The following is a 17,104-nucleotide window of genomic DNA, read 5'->3' on the forward strand; positions in this document are numbered from 1 at the left end:
GTTACCTGATATACTTCTTTCGCTTGCTTTACTACTTAAATCTTGCGATTTTTCATCATTGGTAGGACAAAACGCAGTAATGGGATTTCACTTTGCTGTTCTAACTCTGCACTGTTAGGGTAAAAATATACACGTACATTGTGCGAAGCTTGTCGCCTAATACATGCATAGCTTGTCCCGCGATTCCGAAGTACAGTTTATACTCTAAGGGCAAGAGTATGAATCAAACTGCGACACAGTCGAGCATTTTTGGACTGAAAATATTTCATAAAATTTTGTTTTTTATTCTCCCTTGGTGTATGGCATGTAATATCGCGCTCAATTCCCAGCTATGTAGCTCCCTCTCAAATGACTTAAATCCCTTCAGATTGCCTTGTGCACAGGCATTTTTGGGGTATAGGTTGGGCAACCACTATAGTTTGACCAGTAGTCGTTTGCTTGTTAATTATGCAACCTGCAATTTAGCTTTGCCAGTTTTTAAAAGTTTCTTTATTCCCTTTTTTTATTTTCATATGCGCAGAAAAGTACGTCTTTTGAGCTACAAGCAGCATGTTAACTGCCTACCACGCGTGCGAATTACTTAGGTGTTACGCGACTGCAAACTAAAACGCATGATTGTGTGGTCAACACCCCCCCCTTATTCCCTTATACAGCCTTTTAGTCTGATTGTTTTTACCCAGATGTATGCAAATGAATTTGAGGAATCAATAAAAATGTAAGCGAGCACAACATTAGTATCTAGTGCTCTTTAGAGTTATGCATTTACAGAAAATTAAATCTGAATAGACTATACATCCTGCTTCTTTAAACTGTTGCGTTTAGTGTCTGTAGTGGGATCCTGTGGAAACGTCTATTCACAATGTTGTACTTCACCAGGCCTCAGTGTCAAGAGGTTAACCATTTCACATGTTTCTTCTTCCTTGTATCGTTTCCGTGTATCTCGTGATACCTATTTCACGCCTCTTAATATTGGCTGTTTAACCCCACTATGAATGTTCATCAACAAAGCGAACCACGCCTATACCACTCACAGTATTTGTCGGCCTGACGAAGGGAAGCTATCTCGAGCTCGCATGCAGTCACAGAATTCGGGTTTCCCTGCGTCTGCAGGAATGGCTACTAATCCCAAGTCTGCAGAGTTGTCTCTCGACGGCGATTTTCTCTTGAGGAAGCATACCTCGGCTAAGAGCGGGAGGTTCTGGCGCTGGTTCTTGGCGGGCGCGCTGCTAAACGTGTGCATCGTCTCGGTCTCGGTCAGTCTCACCGTGCTCTACGTCCAGACGGAACTGCAGTCCCTCAGGGTGAGTCCTCATAACCTTAACCGCACTGAAGAAACAATTTCCTCCCATAGCTTCTCTGCATGATACATGTAAAAGGTAAAATCTCGTCTATGGGATCACCACTTTTGCTGGGTTCATTAACTGAAGGAGATCTTTGAAGAATCGTTTCAAGTTGGGGGTGAGGGTGTTGCGACAATATGCTAAAGTCTTGATTTTGGAAGAATTAAACCTGTGGGCATTTCACAGGTACATCTCGTAATTACATCGAGGGGAAAATGGATCTCTTTGTTGTCAAAAGACGTCCTGTGTTGCTGCTGGGCCAGAACCTTAATACATTACTATAATTTAGATGGAGGTATATAACTCTCGCGGAAGGGCACAAGGGTGTTCCCCGTTTACTGTCAAGATCCCTGAAAGAATGTAGCAAGACAATGAAATATTTGGCTTTCTTGTAAACGTAGATTAAAAGGGATTTTTTCCCTGAAAACTCGAATTAACTCTAAAAAGTCAGACTATTTTGGGCCATCTCGTAGCTGGGGTGGACTCCACCCTCTTAAGAACTCGACCGTTCCACGCCCAGTTTGTTTTCAAATTTTGTTGCACGTTAGAAAAAATACACTCCTTATCAGTACAAATGTAGAGCTTCGGCTCAATATGACGGTGTCATTTTGAAGTTGAAGACCACACGCGCAGGCGTGCCCACCCGGGTGCACTGAGCACAGCAGCGGAAAAGTGAACATTCATTATTGGCCGACATATATCAGAAAAAGGCGCACTACTCGAGAGCGATATATATTTGACTTTCACAAACTTGATGTGAAACTGACCGCGTAGAGTTACTGAAAACAAAAAACAAGAAGAAGACAGAAAGCTGGCTTCATGAAGAAAAAACAAACTGTGGCGCTATCGGAAAGCAAATTGTTGAGGGGGGGGATTCCCCATGCTGGCTCGATTAAACCTTTGTTTTTGCCAACTGCTCCATTTGTTCCCCAAGAGGAACAATTTTTCATCTTCAGCAAATCATACATCTCAAAATAGCACAAAAACACCTAGAGTTCACGTCGTAAACACAAGCATCAATTTTATTAATGGTTAGAATACCATCTTACATATACAGCAAGGCGATGAGCAGCGCTACACATGTATCTTGGATATACTCCACCGTTTAAACAAGAATGTAACGCCCTTGATATAAAATCGAATCCGGCCCCTTTTCCTGACAGGAAAAGATACTCATTCAAGAAGACCGCCTTGCTCGGTTGGAGGTTCCTTCCTCGGCAGGAGACACCGTGAGAGTTCCAACTTGGAAGTTCGCTCAGTTGCGAAACAGAAGAGATCGGGAATCGAAGGTGTCAATGGGCGGCAGCTTCCTGCGCAATGCAACGCTCTCTGCAAGGCCGGAAGCAGCTACAGGTGCGTTAATTAAATGGACCAATCTCAGTCACATCATTCACAAATTGCACATCAAGGTGGGATCATGCAGTCTGCCCTGTTTGAAGGTCTTCTTTCTGTTTTTTCAGTGGTCACTTAAAGTTGCATGCACCGGCAACGAAACGCACAATGAAGCGCGTTAGTGTAGTAGGTGAACTAGAGTCATAAGAGCCGGAAATTGATCACACTGTAACTTGTACTTTATTTCGACTTTTTTTTAAGGAAAGGGAGCAAGGAAAAGCCGCTCAGACTTTTCCGAGCGGTCGATGTGCATACGTCAAAAATGTACCAGAACTTGCACACCACTTCGACCACTCAGACTGCCCCATCTATTCCGCTGGGGACTGTTCGTTAATGTTTGGGGTCGGCGCCGTGTTCTGATTTCTTTTGAGAGACTAACCGGAGAAGTGGATTTTGTGTACACACTTCGATTTGCAGATCCACAGGACGCTGGATTTGTTTTCTGTCGAGACGGCCGAGATGGGAGAGATGGTACTGACGGACGAGACGGGGCTCAGGGGCTGCCCGGACCGACCGGTCCTCGAGGAATGAAGGGTGATAAGGTAAAACAGGATCGACTCGCCACCGGAACAGAATAAATCATTTTCATTTTCTGTTCGGTTGACATCACAAAATAAGTATGGCATACATAGAGATACATCGTATTTTTTTCTCGATCCATCAGATAAGCTTATAAAAGATACCCTTTCCAAGCAAACTAAGCTTTCATCATTTTCACGAGCAAACAAACAACGTTCTTTTCTTGGACGCCCTCTCCCTCCGAGAGTGTCTGGATGGAAAAGGGCTAAGCGGTCATGATAATTTCTGCTGGCTATTTTCATCGTGTTTGCCGTCATACATGGCCTTAACACCTGTCTCACATCAGCCTTCGGATTATAGGCTTGTGAAAATGACAGGTCATTGGGCACCCGATCCGACTACCCACCGCTACTAATAAGCGAGGCCTGTGCAGCAAAATAACCTGCAAGAGCTGTGATGCTAATTATCGTATGATGCAATACAGTGCCCCACTTTTAAGTGAGGCTAGTCAGCGTCAAAAAAATTGGGAAGCAGAAGACTCGAACAAGCCTTACTTATAAATTTGCCTACTCTATTGCATCATACGATAATCTTTAGCTCCATAGTTAGAGCTTGGCTATTTAGCTGCACAGACCTCGCTTCTGAGTAGCGGGGGGGGGAGTCGGATTGGGTGCATTGAGTAAACAGCAGATTCTACGGTATACATCATGGTACACTATAGTCCACAGCACTGAATAAGCAACTTGCAACATTATGCCCTTTTGGGCATTACGCGCCATGAGATGCCATTTTAAACGCTTATGATTGTGGGCGAGGTACTTCAAGTGTTAAAAACGGTAGTCTGTGATGTACAGGTATGTTGCCTGGTAAGAACCAGCTTTGTTCCCATGGGTAGGATCTTGCAGCGCCATGTTGGTTTCCACCATGCCTTGCGCGATCTAAGGAAGGAACGCGCACGAAGCCCATGGGGTCGACGTTGGGTAAGGACACAGTTCTTCATAATCGGCTTACAGGACATGCCTAAGTCTGTTAGTAGCAGATAACAAAAACTGCATGAAAGGTGTCACCTGGCAAAATCGACATCCGAGTGATCTGCGTCTATTTTTTGGAGCACTTTACCATGCCTGGTATTTTGCGCTGACCGACTCCATTTACATTGGTAGGGGGATCCTGGTATTGATGAAGATCGAGGTTCGTCTGGATTGATGATACACCGGCGGTCCAAGAGAGCTCTTGCTGACGGGAATTCGTCTCTTCCGGGAGGTAAGTGCCTGTGACCAGGGTAACATTAAGCTACCCTCACCTATAGACTATCGAGTTTTGTGAATTCGGAGAAATTTATCGTTGCATTCCAACTTGGCAAAACGTCTCAGAACATTCGTCGGTTTTGTCAGACATTCTTTTAGTTTGCAAAGATGTCCGCGTTAAGCTTGAACATGTTCAAAATTTCCTGCAACTGTACTTTCGCTATTTCGTCTTTCCCGCCAGATTGTCTTGAAATAGTCTCTAAGCCTTCGCACGTCCATCGTGCAATTTCAGCCTTTATACATTGATTGCATTTCAAAGTAGCTAAATTGTTATTTTGTCAGTCTTTTGTTGTCAGCGTTGTGGATCTTTATTGCTCTTGGTCCGACGCAATTTGCTTAATTTCTGCTATCAGTACAAATAATTGAATGCATGGAAAACAATGTCCTACTCTGGGAGAATGGCTTTATTCAAAGGAGGAAACAATAAGTCGAGGCTACGCAAATTTATTCAAGGAAGAAATGGGAAATATATGGTTTAACTGGTGGTACAGAAAATGAAGTGCTTTGCTGCCCAAGTCAGTTACTCTCATGATCAGTCGATTTCATTTCGTCGTTTCAGTACTTTTGGTAGTCGCTAGGTCTCTCTTTCCTTGGGAATCTGTCTTTTCTTATGCTAAAAACTGTGTACCCACTATTGCAGGTAGTCAAGAGTCTGGGTATCCCACCTTGAAACCGTCTGGAGGAGACACATACGTCCGATGGGGGCGCACTACATGCCCCAATGACATCAAAACAGAGCTCATATATGCAGGTATGTACTTGGAACTGTTCAATTTGTGAACCGTAGTACGATTACCCTCTCGTTTGATGGATCAATTTTCTTCTGACTTCGATGCAAAGTAAGGGTTATGGGCCTCGTGTTCACGTACATATTTGCATTTTTATAGGCCCGAAAAATCGTATTAATTATTTTTTTAATCAATCAGTCTTCATTTGAGTTGTTACAAATAAGATGCTAATCATAGGCATAAGCAGGGCAATGTACTCCACCCCCCACTCACTATGCACATCAGTTGACCCTTCTCTCGTGAAAACTGTGATTCGGGACGGGATATATCAATATAAATTGTGCGATTACCCACCTATAGTAAGTCGATTTGGCAAATGAGCCCCAAATTCAACTTGTAATCACGTTGCTTTCAACCACGGGCGTCGCTAGTAGGAAATGTCAGGGAATGTCACACCCTTATAGGTTAGTTTTGCTGTCAAAACCATGGTCTGTGCAAAAAAATATATAAAATATAAAAAAATGGAGGTAGGTGTCGGGCTAGGGAACAAGACCACAGTACGCTCGTTTCACGTGACGGTCCGTCGGCAAATTTCATGTGCCTACCCCCATTCAAAATGGTCTATCGACGCCCGTTGTTTCATCCACTGGGGAACAAGCATTGTCGACTTCGCTATTTCTTCAACAAAGGATGGAAACTTGTGCTCCTTGCATTTGCTACGGAGGTTTTCGAGAGTATTCAGAAAAAAAACCGTGGACGGGGCAGAAGTTTTGTTAACTTTGGTGAATTTCCAATGGACCGCATGTGGTTCTTACCTCAAGGCCCATCATGGGAACGCAAATTAGAACATACAGGTGGAAAGGTCTCTTTTTGGAACTGGGCTTCCCAGGTATCAGGATGGAAGAGGAAAACGGTAATTTCCACATAGATGACAGAGGAGCCTCTCGTGACTACACACTGTCTGTAAATTCAGAGAGTGTGCTTAGCCGCAAAGAAAACAAGGAAGTCGGCATACGAAACCCCGTCTGTTTGTAGTGCGTACCATACGTACTTTCAAAACCTGTCAAATAAGTGCACCCTCGGTCAATACCAGAAACTCAGCCTCATAGTCGTACATAAGAGATCTGTTTACGCCCATAACAGTAATCTAAAGATACGTGTTTGCATAGCATAAACGCAAGCTGACACAAAGCGTGAAAACGAGCGCTATTTTTGTCCATTTACAAGGAGCGATACGAGGATAATGGGCCACGGGTTAAACGTGGTTTTACCTGTTCTGATAAAATGAAAAGCAGCCACTCTGATGAAACGCCATCAGAATGTTTTTCTTTCATAAAATCATATCTAATGGAAATTTCCTTGGTTAACCTGCTTTCTACATGCAGGTACTGTCGGTGGGTCATATTTTTCTCACAAGGGTGGCTCGGTGGATTTCTTCTGTCTTCCATCGCAGCCGGAGTGGGCACCCACGTACAGCGATTCAGCAAACTCACAGTCGTACCTGTACGGGGCGGAGTATGAACTCCCCTTCGACCCTTTCTCCCACGACAACGCCGAGTTTCTGAATAACCACGACATTCCCTGCGCCGTGTGCCGCCTCCTTGACCGCGGGACCCAGTTGCTCTTCCCGGCCAAGCTGGGCTGCCCTGAGGACTGGACCGAGGAATACAGGGGCTTCCTCATGTCTGGTCGTTACAACGAGGAGCAGCGGTCCAAAGCTGTGTGTGTGGACAGAGCACCGGAGGCTATCCCCGGCAGTCAGGGCAACCGTGAAGGGTCGCGACTTTACATTGTGGAAGGACAATGCGGTTCCCTTCTGTGTCCCCCTTATGTTAATGGGCGTGAAATAACGTGCACAGTTTGCAGCATCTAGAACGAATGAAACACAGCGTACTGACTTGATATGACAACACTGAATGAGAGTCATGTATCATTAATCACATTCCATTTCAACAAATTTATTAAGCACTTGTTCCATTCAGCTGTATTTTCAGTGTTCTTTTTGCCATAGTTAGGGCATTTTGATGTCTTGGTGTTCCAGTGCTATTATTCATAAGTCCAAATGTGGTGTAATTTTAGGACAATTTCACAATCTTAGAGCTCTTTCAACATTGTGTAATATTAGGTATTAGCGAAAATAGAAATATTCTTTATGCAGTGTTATGAGACGTAGTCAGTGTTTGTCGGATATCTAGAGACCTGCCCAACGTCATTTTACACATCCCTTGTAAACACACCTGTGCGCTACATTTAACCTTAATTTTGATCGTTGATTTTGCCATTTTGTGACGTGTTTGGTGCCCTCTCTAGTGGCATTTATGCTCATGGATATGTTTTCTAGAACACAGGTAAGATGTTAGTTTCGGGAGGAGACCCCAATCAAACAGCAATGTTTGCACTTTAGTGACGGAATCGCCTAGTTTGACGGAATTTTATCCGCTGCGTTGGGCGGACTTTTCCAGATAGTCAGCTCTCATCAGCAGCAAACTGATGAAGCACCCTCCCTCAAGTAACGGATTATCTAATGCTATAAAGCGCCTTTTTCATTATGATTTATTAAGAGAGAGGAAACATATACATAAAAGCTACAGCAAACAATGCCAACGCTCAAGTACATTCAATGAGCCTTTTGTGAACTGTTGGACAACCTGCTATCTGTTACTTGGATACCCTAAACTCATGCAATGGATATGCGTGTACATATGCAAAATAGCTGCGCACCGTTGGACAACCTGCAATATCTGTGTTACTTGGATACCCTAAATTCATGCAATGGATATGCGTGAACATAATTATGCAAAATAGCTACATGTTAATGGAAAGCAATACTTACTGTGATGGGTATAATGGAACTACACGGTCCCCTTTTAAGTGGGACACGTGAACTAATGCACACCATTAATTGTTTACATATAATACATGTACGTCAGTCAGCAGTAAGCAAAATACATATGTACTCAAGTAATAACATTCTGAGAAATCAACATTGTGACATGTTTGTCGTTGAATCATACTATGCAGAATAATAAAGCCATATAGCCGTATGTATACCTTGGCGCACATTTTATTCAAACAATTGATTGTTGATTCAAACAATTAAAATCAACGACTTCAGACTTAAAGATGTCTGGAATATTTCTTAGGCTTGCTTTACCATGGTACTAAAATATGGCGATTCTTCGTAAACAAAACACTAATTAGTACAGAAATAAGGTTTTTACTTCGGTGTTCTGACTCTAGAATGTGTGGATAGAAAATTAATGTCTTACATGTACATGCGTACAACTTGGCAACTAATACATGAAATGTTTTCTCCTAGGATTCCAAACCAAATGTTGTACTCTGACAGTTTGAGTATGAGTCAATATGATAAACAGATTTTTCCCCATTCTCCCTGCTGGGATGCATTCCCAGCTATAGTTTTGGCACTCACGAGAGAAAAATAACTGACACAAAGGCGCTGCAAGTGAGCAAACTCTGGCTTGGAACCGATGACCGTCTTATTAAGAGTCACAACCTCGAGCCCACACAAGCTGGAGGCTGCACCGGGTTTTCAAACATTTCTGCATTAACTTTCCCAATATCATGTGCGGCAATTGAGTATTATATCTTGTATGCTGCATCCAGCGTACCAACTGGATATAAGGCAATGATGTAGTCGAGTACTTTTTGAGAACCAAGTTCTCTACCAAATATTTAACTAGTTAGGAGGAAACAAAGCTGAAGTACATCGGCATTTGATGGTACATGCATAAAAGTAAGATAACAAAGCAACATAATGACTTCAGACCATCCCTGTTGGATTAAAATTAACTTTTTAGGAGAAAAGTATAATCTTACCTTTGCACATTTACCATCAAATGCCTGTGCACTCTGGCTTTATTCCCTCTTACCCAGTTCAGTATTTTGCGGAGAACGTTGGTACTCGGAAAGTATTCGACTACAACACTGATATAAGGAATGATAAATAGATTTGAATATGATATTACAGCTACAAAATGAAACACTCATCAATTTTGTGTTCAGCGCCTCCCTCTCATTTCCCTTTCATGGCCTCTGCCTTTAATTTGTTTTACTCATGTGTATGCAAATAAATTTAATTAATAAAGATACAGCAAAATCACAGTAAATCCCCTTGTACCCTTTCTGATCTTCACAAAATTAAATCTGGAAGGCGTATATTGTCAAAGAAGTAGATGTATAGTGAAACGAATTTATACACTCTTTACTTTATTTCCTGTTTCCTGATTTTGCTTTGTTTAGTGTCTAGTATCCTGTTGAGTTACAGCCAAGTTCAGAATTTTGTACTTCACTCTCGGACTTCGATGTCAAGGGGTTAACTTCTTTGGCATCCTCTTCCTTCTTGTTCTGTTTCCGTTTATCTGAAAGTACGAGTAAACCCATCAACTGCTCCACCATACCCTTGTTGTTGTTGTTTTTAATTCAGCTACTCGGAGCGTCTGTTGGCCTAACTTGGTGTAGTTTGTCGGCCTAGCTTGCTGTGGATTTCTTAGACAACAGAATTCGGGTTCCTGTGCGTCTGCCAAAATGGCTGCAAGTCACAAGTCAGCCGAGGTGTGTCTGGGTGGCGATTTTTCCTCGGATAAGAGGAACTCTAGGAACGGGAGGTTCTGGCGCTGGCTCTTGGCGGGTGCGCTGCTAAACGTGTGCATCGTCTCGGTCTCGGTCAGTCTCACCGTGCTGTACGTCCAGACTGAAGTGCAGTCCCTCAGGGTGAGTCCTTGTAACTTCACTGAGTGAACAGTTCCTTCCTAAAGGCTTCTCTGCTTACAAAAGGTCAAATCTCACCCCTACGTAGAAGGATCAGCATCAATTTTTAGAAGGAATCTGTGACCAATCGATTCAAGGTTGGGGGGGTGTTTATTGGAAGGGAAGCGGGTGTGTTGATACTTGGCTCATGTGGTGGGGCTTTTAAAATTCTTCAGAAAACCTTTACACTGAGTTTGTTGGGATGATTACCATTAAATTCCAGAAAATCTACAAAATTTGTAATAATTTAATTAAAATTAAACAAAGTGAAATAAACAAAAGCAGCCTTCCAAGAGCTGGTGTTCATATAGACAACATACAACAATGTGGACACTCGTGTCAAAAATGCCATGGACATTGCAGTACACGCGAGTGGAAATAAATGAATTCTCTCTCAACACGCCTGACGTGAAATTGAACCAGGCCCTGTCTACATTTTAACGAAACAGGACCAGGTTTTCATTCAAGAGGAGCGTCTGGCCTGGTTGGAGGACTCCCTGTCGAAACAAAAGGACGTGAAAATGAGCGGCCCAAGTTGGAAACACGCCCAGTTGCGAAAGAGAAGAGATCAGGAATCACAGGTGTCCATTGGTCGCGGCTTCCAGCACAATATCACATTCTTCTCCGGGCAGGATACTTCAGGATATGGTTTGTCAATGATCTCGAATCGATCTAACGCATAGTTAAAAAATTGCTCAATGATCCTGGGCCATCTGCTTTTTTTTAGTATAGATTTAGACTGTCATTGTTGTTGTTGTCAAACTTTTGTTTCTCTGCTCTAAGACGAAAAACGAAAGTGTGAAAACTTGTAGCGAGTCCGATACTGAAAAAACTTTACTTTTTGAAAACAGCGTGAAAAACTTTTTTTTTCCTGGGGAAGTGTATTTAGAACATAAACTAAAACACGGTTGCCTACAAGAAGTAGTGTTTCACGTGATGTCTGTTTCCAAATCCGACTTGTAATTTTGGCCGAGGAGCGTTGCACCCTGATGCAACTTCCCGATAACTTTTCGATAAAGAGGAAAAGGAAAGGCTGCGCTGGCCTTATCAAGCGGTCAATGTGCATACTGCGAAAAATTATACAGGGACTTTACGCTCGATTATATTGCAAGGACCACTTAACCTGCACCAAGTTGATGTTTCACAGATTGGTGCAAAACTGAATGACGTAATGAATGTGCGTTTGTCAGCAGATCCACGGAACTCTGGATTTGTTTTCTGTCGAGACGGCCGGGACGGGAGAGACGGCAAAGATGGACGGGACGGGGCCCAGGGACCGCCCGGCCCCCCTGGAACCAAGGGTGACAAGGTAAAATGGGGTCAAGTCCTCGAATTCAGGAACGGAAGTGGTAGTCCTATTTCTATCACTTCTCTGCTAACGTCACGTATGGTACTGCACACAAGTGGATTATGCATTGAACACTTTATTTGAAATCCTGGTTTTTACGCTAGCAATTTTGTGCCGTAAATCGGTTGGTGTGCAATAAAATAGACAAATGGACACACTGCCACATTGGACCATTTGGCCCCTCTAAGGGAAGTGTCTGTTCCCGAAACCATAACGGTCGACATTAGTGCCTTGGAACTTGAAATGTTTAAAATTAAATCACGGCGCGTTCAAATCCAACATTGAACTTTGAAAGAAAAAGACCTAGGCCTAAATCTCCATACATTTTACATAATGGTGCTATTTCTGATGGAGAGTTTCTTTGCATTCTTTGGTGCATTTGTAAAGATTTAAAACGCCCCTTTGGCTATAAAATGCGTTCCCTGTCGAAACCAATTATACTGTCGACCAAAGATCATGTAAAGTAATATGTTAGTTTTTACACAACCGTACCCTTTCACGTGCTGTTTCCTAATTATTGTCTAGGGAAAAATTTCGAAGTCAATATTTTGACTCTTAAGTTCATTTTATGCATGAAAAGAGAGAAAGACTGCATCACCCGGAGGCTGAAACGAATTTGTTATAAAGAAGAATTAAGAAGGAGAACGCGACTAAGCGTTAATAATAGCATTAGCAAAAATACTACACAGGGTCGCTGTCGCGAATCAGTGCCTGATCTGTGGATGAGGTTTGGAAACGTATAGGCACAGGGAGTCTTGCAAGAATGAGGATATTTGCCCAGAGATGTCTTTTACATATGACCTAGATTGCCCTTCTGGACATGTTTGAGACAGTAACGCATCCAGCCGATTTGCGAAGACTTTGACTATACCGCCAGCGAAGCTTCCATGTGCTGACGGGCTGGTGTTTCTCTTTCCAGGGAGATCCTGGTCTCGACAAGGATCAAGATTCGTCTGAAATGATGATACATCGGCGGTCGAGGAGAGCCCTTGGTGACGTTGACTCGCCCCTCACGGCTGGTAATCCCACCAATGCTGTTCTTCGTTGATGTTTCAAACCCCGTCTCTTAATCATTGTCAGACTACTTGGCTTGGAATCAATGTGCACGAGTTTGTGTCTTCGTTTTTCAGGAAAGAGAGCAAAGACCAAAGACACAAAAACGATCGCTGGGGGAGGGGTTCAAGCTGAATGACCCCGCCCGAAATACCAGTGTAACCTTTGCGGATCCGACGGGGAAGGGGGTTCTAAACCTAGAATATTGTCTTTTTTTTCTACCGTAATGACTGACAGGCATGATAGGAACTATTTGCGGCTAAAACCTAGCATGTAACCCTATCCGTCACCCCCCTCTTAAAAAAAATCCAGATTTTTTGATCCACCCCAACATCGCCCCGGATTACTTAGTGTTGGGTTCGCAGTTGGCTGTCATTGATATGATAGGCACTACGCATGCCAACCACATACAGCGACTAAGGGCAAGGCCGGGCGCAAACCATAGTTCGACCAGTAGTGAATTGTTTTTCACAAGGAGCATGCACAATTCGGTAACACGCGAACGACCCTAGCTAGTCGATAATTTTGATAAAGAAACCCCCCAGCGTTACATTTCACCGTTGGCTGCGATTCTCGCAGTGTGCATGGTCATTGAAATCTAGTACCATTATTTTCATGTAAACAGTCCCCTTTGCAATGATAAATGAAATCGGCTATTGGTAACCAGCGGTGTAACCGTACCCCTCGGCCTGGCCCCAAATGGTTGACCAGAAAGTCCAAACCATCCATCGTTCGGGCGGTGTTAGTCGAACTATAGTTAACTGTAGTCGTCTCTCGAACTTGACCAAACCTGTCGATGCTACTTTGGGCGACTTGATTATTTCCTCTCTGCACTCGAATAAAATTCGATATTAATTCACCTTTTATAGTCGTAGACCCCAGAGATGTCCTCTTTTTGGACTTGTTTTCTATAGCTTCGGTGCTTATATGAACCTTCCTTTTTCTAGCTCACGATTTTTGTCATGATACAAATTATTGTAAACATTTTATTATCTTCTATGCAAGAAATATTTTATAGGACATACAAACAACTCCCCAATTTAATTAAAGTCTTAAAGGGAGAGTTACAGGTTTGACAAAGGTTTAATCGGAGAATGCGGGCTGATACGATCAAAGGAATGTTTACAAGCACTGTGTGGCTTAATTCAAATGCCCAGCGTGCGCCCCTATCGTTACCTTTGTATGAACCCAGTTCCTTTTTCTATCGTCTATTTTGACTGCAGAACGCCCGAAGTCCGGAGCACATGACTTGTATCCCACCTTGAAGCCGTCAGGGGGGGACACATACGTCCGATGGGGACGCACTACCTGTCCGAACGATACCAACACAGAACTCGTTTATGCAGGTAATTAGGCGCGTTTCTTTCTTCTGCAAACATTGACTGTCATTTTTTAATGAGCAGCCAAAGAAAGCAGAAAGCGCACACTTAGTTTCAAACAGCTGTGGGCGCGTGTTGAGTAGAGACTAGCGCAAGTCAGGTACATTTGAGAAAAAATGAACAGTGGGCACAAAATACCGACGGGAGCAAGTCAGGTGCAGTAGCCTACATGTACTGTACATGACATATGAGAAAGAGCATGTACAACGAATACAATATTCAGTCGGCAACGTCACATGTACTTTTCATGATCGTACCCAGCTTGCGCCCAGATAGCGTTTCCCTTGCCGAAACCGACAAAATATACACGCCCGTTCAGCACCCTCTTTCTTACAGCAGAACTTGGGCCCTTGACGTCCGCTCGGGACTGTTTATATCAAGGCAAACAAAATGACGAACAAGGAAAAACACAAAAGACGCACCGAAATGAAACTCTTGTACTTCGGCATGAGGACTTGGTAAAGTACTGGATTAAAGTTTGTACACAGGGGGTTTCCATTGTTGTTGCTTTTCAGTACAAATTGGTATAAGAATGTATGCCACTGTTGCACTGATTTGTGCACAACCATGCTGGAAAAGACCACATTTAAGGGGAGCCCAATTTCGGTCAGACTCCCAGACGAAGTGTTTCATTTGAAAACGTTAAATTTAAAGAAACAGACCCTATTCTTTGATTTCATTTCGACCCCTCAAATCACCTGGTACCATCCAATGAAGTGTTTCAAACAAACAAAACAAAAACACCACGTTCAGGAATACGACTAAAATTGGGTACCCGGAGTTGTTCTAGCAAATGGCTATGAGCCAACGACCAACCCTTTCCCGAATTCGAAATGATTTTAATGCTCAACGCAGATTCTCAGTTTCAACGGCCAAACTTATAAACTATGCAGTGTCTTCCCCGATTGACATCACAGCAATCGCGTCCTCTGTTGCCCCCAAAATAAAGGCAATTTAAAATGAACATCTTTCCCGTTGTAAGCTGGTCCTTTTTTAGTTTTCCTTTTTCGTCTGATCAGTGTCATTCTTTAATATTCTGATTAAATTTTCATCTTAGGTATTGCCGCTGGTTCACATTACACGCAAAAAGGAGGCTCGGTGGATTTCTTCTGTCTCCCTTCCGAACCGGAATGGGCGGCCAACCACAACGATGGCATCAACTCACAGTCATACCTCTACGGGATGGAGTATGAGGTTTCGACATTTGATCCCTTTTCCCACGAGAATGCAGAGTTCCTCCACGATCGTGACGTTCCTTGCGCCGTGTGCCGCCTCGTCGACCGGGGGACCCAGCTGCTTTTCCCGGCCAAGCTCGGCTGTCCGGAGAGCTGGACGGAGGAGTACAGGGGCTTCCTCATGTCCGGCTACCATACCCACGAGCAGCGTTCAAAAGCTGTGTGCGTGGACCAGGCGCCCGAGGCGGTCCCTGGGAGTCATACCAACGCGGACGGGGCACTTTTGTACATCATCGAGGGGGCATGCGGTTCCCTTCTGTGTCCTCCCTATGTTAACGGGCGTGAAATAACGTGCACAGTATGCAGCATCTAAAAATAAGATCTATTTCCATTGTACGCAGTTTTATCTTGAAGCGAGAAATGTTAACACGGGGAACATGCTCACCCTTTTCTTTGTATAGTGTTACAGACTTTGACATGTTTGGTTTGGGAGATGAATTTGCCATAAGCCCCCCCCCCATCTCTGGTTTCTGGTCAGAACGTGTGTCGCCGTAGACTTGTGGGTTAGCAAAATAAAAAACGTTTTTTATCTGCTATAAAACGATCTCCAAAAGCGGCCAAACTTGCTTAATCGCCTGGAGTCCTGCGTAATTTTAAAGTTTTCTTGATGGGGTACGGTTGAGTAATATGTACAGTAGAGGATCCCTAGTTCCCCATTAATTTTCAGTCGGGCACTCTTTTTCAGATGACGTCATTTGTGTATTATTCAGTTACATCTGGGAACCAGACAAACGAGGTGCTGAAGCTGAGAGAAAATGACATTGAAATTCGTGCCCCTGTACATTTTCAATGGGCCGTTCAAGCTTTTTGTCTGCAGGTGCAATTTATGCACATGCGTACATAACTTAGCAATTATTAGTGGAAGTGTTTATGAATTTGGTTTCGACGAATAGAATCCCAACCGATCAGTCTATGAGACTCGAACAGGACCAATAGAGGGCGCATTGTTAGCAACGACGGCTCTTTTTTTTCAGAACTTCACTTCGCTGCATGGCTCACAAAATATTGGACCTCGAGGGGACAAGGAGTGGCATATCAGAAAGCCAAAGAGCAGTTGCAATCAAATCCGAGTTTTAGTGAGCTCTTCTGGTGTTTAGCTAAAATTGTACCTTTTCAAACTCCTCCAACTGTCTTGAACAGAGCTGCTTTAATTTTGGAATGTATCACACTAAAAGAAGGTCACTCTAAGCCATGTTAAAATTAGAAGGTTAACTAAAGTTTACAAACGTTTCGACTGTTTAGAGAATTTCTTAAAGCGTGTTTTTCATTTGAGAGGTTACAACAATGCTGTTCTTTCAAGCCTTACTATTTACATTAGTTTGCATTAATGGTCACATATGTTACTACAAATTACCTTAGACAAACAAAATTAATGGACAGCGTTTTGGTGGTTTCAGTTTTAGGCCTTCAATCTTATTACACATCCATTAACGACGGATCAATCAGCAAAGCCTCAAGACGTTGGATGTGTACATTATCCAGCTCCTTGTAAACATTCTTAATGGTTCTCGACTTGCTAGAGATCAGCGGCAGACAAACAGGAGTGCTTTTTAATTAAAACGCGTATAGATTGTCCACCTGTAGCCCTTTGACGCTAATTCCTGTCTAACCAAGGAAGCCATTTTGATTATATTCCCTGGAATCTTTAATGAAGGGAAGTCTGTCAAATTAGCTGGTGCCAGGCGAGTTTGAGATCCATGTCTCACCCTCATTTTGTTTTTAACTTGTCTGAAAACATTTCGATATAATAAATCACAAATTAAATAAAATCAGTATCATAACAAAATAAATATGCGACGAGCTGTTATTTCATTGCTTTCAGTTTTACTCTTGGGTTCAAAAATAAAATAAAACGTTAGCCTCTCCTTCAATTTAACATGGTTGTTATGCGAATATTTAATATACATGGAAACTAACGCATTTCAATGACTTGAAGTCACCGAGAGCTCGTTGGATGTGCAGTCCTGTTCACAATATTATATCATTAACATAATGAGTGTTAACATATACTGCTGATCGCTGTAAAGTGTTGA

At 43.0% G+C, this 17,104-nt stretch overlaps 2 protein-coding genes across 3 annotated transcripts; both read left to right on the forward strand.

Moving 5' to 3' along the window:
* Positions 1-18: 18 nt before the first annotated feature.
* LOC110990063 (uncharacterized) lies at positions 19-8,334 on the forward strand. The gene is made up of 6 exons (XM_087137263.1): positions 19-1,301; positions 2,504-2,693; positions 3,150-3,274; positions 4,415-4,514; positions 5,199-5,309; positions 6,672-8,334. The coding sequence occupies exons 1-6, from the start codon at positions 993-995 to the stop codon at positions 7,157-7,159; spliced, it is 1,323 nt and encodes a 440-aa protein (XP_086993389.1). The 5' UTR covers positions 19-992; the 3' UTR covers positions 7,160-8,334.
* A 212-nt stretch (positions 8,335-8,546) lies between these two features.
* Positions 8,547-16,861, forward strand: LOC110990075 (uncharacterized). 2 transcript variants are annotated; one of them, XM_022254873.2, is made up of 6 exons: positions 8,547-10,020; positions 10,506-10,704; positions 11,247-11,365; positions 12,324-12,423; positions 13,681-13,803; positions 14,894-16,861. In XM_022254873.2, exons 1-6 carry the CDS (start codon positions 9,835-9,837, stop codon positions 15,382-15,384), a joined length of 1,218 nt encoding a protein of 405 aa, XP_022110565.2. In that variant the 5' UTR covers positions 8,547-9,834; the 3' UTR covers positions 15,385-16,861. The 2 variants fall into 2 exon arrangements, with proteins under 2 accessions (XP_022110565.2, XP_022110566.2); XM_022254874.2 differs by having other exon boundaries at positions 11,250-11,365.
* Positions 16,862-17,104: the final 243 nt, after the last annotated feature.

The sequence above is a fragment of the Acanthaster planci genome, linkage group LG05 (assembly GCF_054643075.1).
Source record: "Acanthaster planci isolate LZ-2023a linkage group LG05, COTS_SCS, whole genome shotgun sequence".
Lineage (NCBI taxonomy): Eukaryota > Metazoa > Echinodermata > Asteroidea > Valvatida > Acanthasteridae > Acanthaster > Acanthaster planci.